This window comes from Micromesistius poutassou, assembly GCF_964030765.1.
Source record: "Micromesistius poutassou genome assembly, chromosome: 19".
NCBI classification, from domain to species: Eukaryota; Metazoa; Chordata; class Actinopteri; order Gadiformes; family Gadidae; genus Micromesistius; species Micromesistius poutassou.
The window spans coordinates 4,516,136-4,524,092 of NC_140289.1; the positions used below are offsets into that span (position 1 = coordinate 4,516,136).

At 44.7% G+C, this 7,957-nt stretch overlaps 1 protein-coding gene across 3 annotated transcripts in view; it reads right to left on the minus strand.

Moving 5' to 3' along the window:
• Positions 1 to 7,794, minus strand: part of LOC311363855 (phospholipase B1, membrane-associated) — a 9,133-nt gene extending 1,339 nt beyond the window's left edge. Inside the window, exons 1-16 of one of the 3 annotated variants that reach the window (XM_084483840.1) lie at positions 7,718 to 7,794; positions 7,302 to 7,366; positions 6,455 to 6,545; positions 6,268 to 6,326; positions 5,977 to 6,044; positions 5,837 to 5,880; positions 5,215 to 5,335; positions 4,708 to 4,759; positions 4,344 to 4,424; positions 4,181 to 4,246; positions 3,697 to 3,788; positions 2,368 to 2,449; positions 2,013 to 2,114; positions 1,751 to 1,846; positions 1,093 to 1,164; positions 1 to 765 (exon numbers count right to left, since the gene is read on the minus strand). The exon at positions 1 to 765 is cut by the window's left edge and continues 1,339 nt beyond it. In XM_084483840.1, the coding sequence (XP_084339966.1) occupies positions 610 to 765; positions 1,093 to 1,164; positions 1,751 to 1,846; positions 2,013 to 2,114; positions 2,368 to 2,449; positions 3,697 to 3,788; positions 4,181 to 4,246; positions 4,344 to 4,424; positions 4,708 to 4,759; positions 5,215 to 5,335; positions 5,837 to 5,880; positions 5,977 to 6,044; positions 6,268 to 6,326; positions 6,455 to 6,545; positions 7,302 to 7,366; positions 7,718 to 7,778 (1,308 nt within the window). In that variant the 5' untranslated portion in view covers positions 7,779 to 7,794 and the 3' untranslated portion in view covers positions 1 to 609. Of the gene's footprint in view, positions 766 to 1,092; positions 1,165 to 1,750; positions 1,847 to 2,012; positions 2,115 to 2,367; positions 2,450 to 3,696; positions 3,789 to 4,180; positions 4,247 to 4,343; positions 4,425 to 4,707; positions 4,760 to 5,214; positions 5,336 to 5,836; positions 5,881 to 5,976; positions 6,045 to 6,267; positions 6,327 to 6,454; positions 6,546 to 7,301; positions 7,367 to 7,470; positions 7,591 to 7,717 lie in introns of those variants that run through there. The other 2 variants (XM_084483841.1, XM_084483842.1) reach the window with 2 other exon arrangements.
• Between the last annotated feature and the right edge of the window lie 163 nt (positions 7,795 to 7,957).

The window sequence follows — 7,957 nt, forward strand, 5'->3', positions numbered from 1 at the left end:
ACTCAGACATGAATGGACCATTCAACCTGAAGTGTGTGATCATGTGTCATGGCTCCCGATGTAGAACGCTCATGATATCAATGTATAGAAACATTATGTAAATAACATTTTCCATTAGGCCTACATGGGATATTTGTGTCATTCATGGTAAGTTCTATCATGATAAAGGAAATTCAGTTAATCTCAAATGCAAATGAGTTTCAGAATTCCACAAAAGTAGGTCAACAAAAACAGCAGCAGAATAATAAATGGCAGAATTTTCTGCACATTAGTTGTTGATGGAGCTGATGATTACGATCTGAATACCCACAAAGGCATGGTAAAAAAAAAATGACCCGAACCCTAATTAAAAAATAAAGTCCTGGGCCAAAATGCAGTCTGAACAGTTGAGTTCTCAGTCTGCTGTGTAGGGTTTACGTTGACCTGAAGGCGGCGGGGGGATCGATCCACAATTCTGGAGCCAGGACACACCATTAAAAAAGTAGTGTAAGTCAGTTTGGATTAAAAGTGTCAGCTAAAAGACTAAATAGTAAATAGTATCGTCTGCCTCGGCCAACACCATTTTTTTGGCATAAGGAGTGTACTGAACATAACAGACGGATGGGGGCGTTATGGAATACAAAGAGCTACACAGGCTAACGGGGCCCAGAGGAAGAGGAGGCGAGTGGCCCACGACGGAGAGCCAGAGGCTGGGTCTTCCAGGACAGGGGGTGGGAGGCCGTCTCTGATGGCTGCACTGGGTCGGGTGAAGATGTATGGATGATCCTTCGGTTGGACAAAAACAACATCAGAGAGTCACTGACCAATGGGAGTTCTGTCTGATTAGCGTTTGGAATGGAAGTAGCTCTACAAGCACACAGAACCAAATATAATATTACTAATACAACTAAAACTAAAGTGGAGACTTCAGTTTACTAGGAACACATAACACATAATCTGTATTATCGATGATAAATTGCATAAAAAATATTATTATTCATATGAATATGAATATTTGATACAGAAACATGGTGTCTGTGTTTCTTTCATTATAACTTGTATTTTGTATGTTTTTGTGTTTGCACGTGTGTTAATATATGTGTTACAACTTACCAGTGATGGACAGATCAGGTCGATGGGGTCCGAGAAACTGCTCACCATGAGCTTGTGTCCTTCAGGCTGAAACTGAGAGTCAATAATATGAGGGGCTACACTATTTGAATCCGATTCTCACATAAAAGCATTTTCTTTAAGGGAATGAGTTGTTTTTAACATGACTCATAGTTCGGTCTGAACTCCAAGTTGAATCATAACTCATAGTTCAGTTGGAACTACTAGTTCAGTCTGAACTCCTAGCTCAATCATAACTCATATTTCAATCTAAACCTGAGGCTTGAACTTTTCCAGTACTCTTTTAATACAGCAAATATGTCAGATGTCAGAGAGAGAGAGAGAGAAAGAGAGAGAGGTTAGACAGAGAGTGTGAAAGAGAGGTTAGAGAGGTTAGAGGAGAAAGAGAGAGAGAGGTTAGAGGGAGAGAGAGGGGGGTTAGAGAGAGAAAGAGAGAGTGAGATTGAGAGAGAGGTTAGAAAGAGAGATAGAGAGAGAGTGAGAGCGAGAGAGAGGTTAGAGAGAGAGAGAGAGAGAGATAGAGAGAGAAAGATTAGAGATAGAAAGAGGGAGATTAGAGAGAGGTTAGAGAGGGAGTCCAATAAAGAGAAAAATAGGTTAGAGAGAGAAAAAGAGGTTAGAGAGAGGTGAGAGAACCTACCATGTTGTTCCAGAGCCCTTTAGCAAGCTCCTCATGTCCCTTTATGGTGAAGTGGAAACAGTCATGGGTGAAGAATGTCATGTCTATCCTTCCACTCTTCCCATGGAAATAAAGAAATAAAATACAATAATGTGGATGTTATTGCTGGTGAATGTTACGATAAAGTGGTCTTATATTAGAAAAAAACTGTAAATCCCCTAAAACCATTTTTTTTTTTCTTTCAAGATTCATGGTGAAACGATGCATATGCCATGTTCAGTACCGGCAGGCGTGGAGGGTCGGAGTTCTTCAGGAACGGCTGGAGAACGACAGCAAAGTCTTCCCGGAAGAAGCGATTGCTGTGGAGAAGCTGCTCTAGACGCTTCTAGAAGTCAAAGGATGGTTAAAAGCAGCGTACTCAAACTGTCGAGTACGATGTCATCGAATATAGCTATTGTGTCTGATGATTTGTACTTGAGTTTTTGGATGACTACAATTAAAATTGGAACTGAGTTAGACCGTAGTACATTTCCGTTTCAAGAATCGATTGGAGTACACAGTGAAGACCTGAAGGGAGACTATGGCTAAAATCTTTCCTCTGTCTGGCTGCTGCATTAGCTATGAATAAAAGATCTAACCTGGAACTCCAGATTGACCTCTACGAGTTCCCGTAGTTCAGGAGAACTGGCCACTGGCTTGATCAGGCAAGAACAGAAGGACCTGAGAGACAGAGAGACAGAGAGACAGAGAGAGAGAGACAGAGAGAGAGAGAGAGAAAGAGAGAGAGGGAGAGAGAGAGAGAGAGAGCGAGAGAGAGAGAGAGAGAGAGAGAGAGAGAGAGATAGAGAGAGGGAGACAGAGACAGAGAGAGAGAGGGACAGAGAGAGCAAGAGAGAGAGACAGAGAGAGAGAGAGACAGAGAAAGATAGATTGAGGTATAGTGGCAATTAATGAGACAACAAGATGAGGGCATGAATTTGCATGCTCTCAAGACTTCAATGAGACATTCCTAGAAACATTAATTCATAGCAGGCGAAAGACGGATTGTGATGAAACACTTGGAAAACAGCCCTGGCACCCTACACACATAAAGACAGGGCCGGTTCTACACTGAATTGGGCCCTAGGCGAGACCCCCTCCAAGCGCCCCCTCCTGGGGGGGGGGGGGGGGGGGGTGGGCGATCGGGATTGTTGACGGGGGGGGGGGGCGCGCCCTAGGATGTTCATGTTTCATGTTTAGTAGACATGTTTAATTTCGCTTCTTCTTCTAATTCTATGATTAGTGGGAATTAAGGGCGCCACTAGTGGGCGCCCAACACATTTTGGCGCCCTAGGCAATCGCCTAGGTCGCCTATGGCAATCGCCGGGCCTGCATAAAGACCACCCAATACCACCCACAAATTGTGTCCAATTGTACAACAAAAAAGCTATCATTCTAACCATGTGTGTTAACTATAGCACAGCTGAACGAGAGCATGCCGGTATCCTGTATATACTGCACCACGTCCAACAAAAGTCACGCTCTGATTTTGTCCGAATATAGCTCTTCACACCAAAAACACGTGTGAGGTTTTTAATCCAGCGGCCTTTCCAGAAATAAAAGCCCCACTGTGTGAGCAGCAGAAGCAGCAACAGCCAGGTTTCAAATGTAAACCGTTCTGCTCTCCACCTGACAAACTTTTGCAGGGGGTGCAGCGACTGAGTCATAATGTACCCCAGGTGGTCTCAAGGGGACAGCTGGGGCGAGAGAGAGAGAGAGAGAGAGAGAGAGAGTGAGAGGTTAGAGAGAGAAAGAAGGAGGTTGGAGAGAGAGATATTCGCGAGAGTGAGGTGAGAGAGAGAAAGAGGTTAGAGAGGTGAGAGAACCTACCTACTTGTTCCAGAACCATTTAGCAAGCTCCTCATGTCCCTTTATGGTGAAGAGAGAGAGAGAGAGAGAGAGAGAGAGAGAGAGAGAGAGAGGCTCACCGCTGGAGCAGGCACCCTGGCGCGGGTCTCTGGACCTCCCGTAGAGTCGCCATGGGGAGGATCTGGACCACGTTGACGATCATCCGAGGAACCTGCATGACCACATGGGAGAATCTCCAACAGTGGGTTTTTTTCTTATACTGTGTATATCCAGTGTCAGATCTCATTAAGGCTAAGCAGCTCTTTCCCAACAGAGACCTATCCTGGATGTATGGTGGTTAGGGTGTCGGCTGATGGGAATCCCAGCTGAAAGGCTCTGGGTTTGAATCCCACAGTCCACAGTCTAGCCCACAGGTCTAAAGTTCACTGTAGGTTGCTTGGGATAAAAAATGTCTGCTCATGGCCTAAATTGTAAACGTGATGATATTGTAAACGTGTTCAGCAGTGCCAACACAGTTAGCGTTCAGTATGTTCACATGTAGAATCCAGTGTTGTGTGTTATAGAGACGCCTCAATGGAGAGAGGTGCATGGCGATGTTTGTACCTCGTTCATCAACATTTCCAAGGAAACGGTCATGTAGTGGATGAAATTGTCGACTGAAAACAGAGCCTGAAGGGAACAAAATATATATTCATTCAAATAAATGAAAATGACTTGCTGTGATGAATTATGAATTAATATCACGTAGGAGGGCGTTTGAATATACCTTATCTTTGCAGTAATCACAAATGTCATTCATGCCAATAAGAATGGTCAGAAGCTTCCAGTCCTCCTCAAAGGTGAGACCCTGTGATTAAGAGAAACAGCAACAAGTGTGTTGAAACGTCTCTGTTCCCAAAAGGACCAGAGAACAGATCAGATTCCAGAACACAATACAGGATATATACATATTTCTTTGTGGACATTTCCATAATCAGCACATCGGCCCATTTGAGGTTAGACTGAGTGCAGTTTGATGACCTCCAGAGCAAGTTGCTCAGGGACCCATTGATCAACCAAAGGACCAAACCAAACATGTCCTCATCACTCTCACACTCTGTGTTGTCTCATATGCTGGAACACGGCAGTACCTCATAGTTCCTCAGAGTGTCAATCAGATATCTTGTCTGCCCTGGGAGATTGCTAGGAAATGCACAACAGAGTATTATCTTTATAGAGCAATAACTATTGAATCACACGTAACAGTCTGGCAGAATGAATCATGAACAAAGAGATTGAGCTTGGCTTGTAGACCTCATCCAATTCCGATAAATAAGTAAACTCTTTAACCACATTTACAATTGACTCCGGTTCAGTCCTATATCAGACACGTTTACCCAGTGACAAACGGTGAACTTGGATACATCATTACGTCATTAAGGAGCAGGGAGGATTTCTCGAGAAATGCCTTGCTCAAGACATTGGGGATTGAACCAAGTCACCTTCGGGTTTGGAACAGAAAACCATGACACTCACCTGCTGTATACATATCATCCAAAATGTTTCAAAAGAAGAACGTTTCACAGTGTCTATGATGGATCCACAGACAGACAGACGGACAGACGGACAGACGGACAGACAGGAGGGTGTGTTCTCACAAGGTGTTGTGTCCAGTGACGGCCAGGTTGAAGCCCGTCTCGCTGAGCGGGGCCGAGGTGCCGTGCACCGTCTTACTGGGAGCCGCCCCCAGCACACTGGGATTGTACAGCTTGATGATGTCTGAAACACATGCAGTCCAGTGAGACCAGTACTCCTTTCTACTGAAGTGGGCCTTCTGCAGATTAGATTGGCTAACTTTATTTATACCCGGAGGTAGATTTGGTGTACAGTTACGTGAGCTGGCTTTCTCCACACATGACAGACAAGACATTTAAGACACAGTAAACATGACAAAATCACAGCAGTAGTGAACGGGAAAGTGCAAGTAATGCATCCTATTGAATGACAGGGATCAGAAGAGGGGGATGATGATAAATAAATAAATAATAATAAATAAGGGGGGGGGGGGGGTAGCTGTCATTACTTTAAATTGGGGTCTGTTGGATTCATCTCTCTAATGGCAGAGGGGACAAAGCACAAAGCTCACATAGTGAGTGTGGTGGTCAGAGCAAAAGAAAACACAATAACACTATTTTGACTTAAGCAAGGTAAAGATAACAGGCGGAAGTCTGTTATAAGTCTGAGGAGATGCTTTCTGAGTGGAGCGTGGAGAACCCTTACTCGCCAAGGTGATGACGTCTTGGAAGGAACCGTAGCCTCCGATGCTGAGGGACACATCGGCCGGATGTTATTGTGAGAGAAAAACGATGAGCGTGGCTCACTGTGGGATTGACTGTGATCACAGACTCGGGTTGCAGTACCTCCACGACACGTGACGGAATTCAATAGGGATCCCAAGGACGTTGGAGGCGTTGGCGCCGATGGCAGTCTGCGATAGGATGGGACGGCAGAAACATTATCAGCCATGGGAAAGATGAGTCTCATGTTAGCAAACTCTTTCAAGGACACCGATGAAACGGACCGTAATGACACATCGTCATCACATCCTGTTTGAAATTACAATGAAAGTGTCGAGAAACGAGTTGAAGGGATACAAAAATTGTATGATCATAAAATATGTAATAAAAACTGTATAGGTAAATACAACTTACGGTCATAGAGTCTCCCAAGGCAGCAATGACTTTGATGTCGGCCGCCTTCACTAACTCGACTGTAGGGGTCAAAGGTGAGCGGATAATTTGAGGCTTAATCGATAATGTGTGTGTGTGTGTGTGTGTGTGTGTGTGTGTGTGTGTGTGTGTGTGTGTGTGTGTGTGTGTGTGTGTGTGTTGCCCTAACCTGAGGACGGGACAGAGGGGGAGGGACTCATGTCTGGACATTGGAAGAGAGGATGTTTAAAATTCACAGGCCTAGTTTTCTCTGGAAACTCCTGAGAGGGAGAAGGGGTGGTGTGGGGGAGGAGAGAGAGAGACAGACAGAGAGACAGAGAGATAGAGAGAGAGACAGAGATAGAGAGACAGAGAGATAGAGAGAGAGACAGAGACAGACACAGATTTAGCAGCAGCAGCAGCATGACTTAATGCTCTACTTAACTGAAGCCGCTGTTACTTCTAATCAATGAGTTGATTAGAAGTAATGGCACAATTATAAAACTTGCGCACACATCATGTTAATTGTGTTAGCTTTTCTTTGCGGGGCCTGCCATAGGCTTTGTAATCCAACTCAGACGTTGATTCAATCTGGGAGTGCGGCCGCTTCACTGCACTTGTGTTCTGATCGGATTTAACTTTTCCGAGGCAGTCCTCTTAATGTGCCTCGAGGCCACCTCTACCAAACCCATAGTTCTAATCTCTAGTCTACCACACTCTCTGGCTATATGATATGGTATATATTGATCAGAACTTCTGTACAGTTAAGCTCCAGAAAAACTTTACAACTGTCTCCCTTGCTAATATCGCCCATGATGTTGTTCATGTAGAAAGAGTCTTTCATATCTGAGTGAGAAAGGCATTATAGAAGAGACACAGTTGGATCTCTGATGGTTGTTTATGAAAGTCAACACCACCAAATGAAATACAATGAAATTCAAGGTAAGCATAACACAATTCAATGTTAGTCAGTCATACGGCTGTTCAACCACACTTTATGGAGGTTTAGATAAAGAGGTCAAAGGTGATTTTTTTACCTCGTTGAGAGCTGCCTGGTTGTAATGTCGTAGTCCCTCTTCATATTCCCACCACCATTCATTTCCTTCGATGGAAAGGCAAAATCACAAGTATGATGCAACCAGCCATTAAACATCCCAAAACGCATAACTGGAATTGTTACCAAGCATTAAAACTCCTTTTACATACATCTGTACACAGGCGTTTACCCCTCAATAAGTACGTTTTGGTAGTTTTGCTTAAAAACAACCTTTGAACGCTTCTGTAGCGAGCGTGACCCCCTCATTGTGTAAACCAGAGTCAACCTGTCTGAACCAGGGCCTCTGGCATGGGACGCTAGCTCCAACAAAACAAACATAACCCCCCTGTCCGCACTCTCCAATGGGAGGCCATCGGTGTGCTGTGTGGCCCCTGGTGGGCCCGTTCTAGCACTTGCCTTTGACCGAGCAGGACGAGAGAGCGCACGTTGCCACGGCGATCCAAAGCCACCCCATCATGGTGTGTGTGTGTGGTCGTGTGGATGAGACCTGCACAATGTGATGACACGGATGAGTCACTGTTGGTCACCTTGCAAAACCCTCCCCCTCCCACAAAATGGTTGAGTGACACGGTGAAACAAACGCACCCTCTTTGACATGAGCATCAGACAGTGTAGGATTCATATTAGTGCAGAATC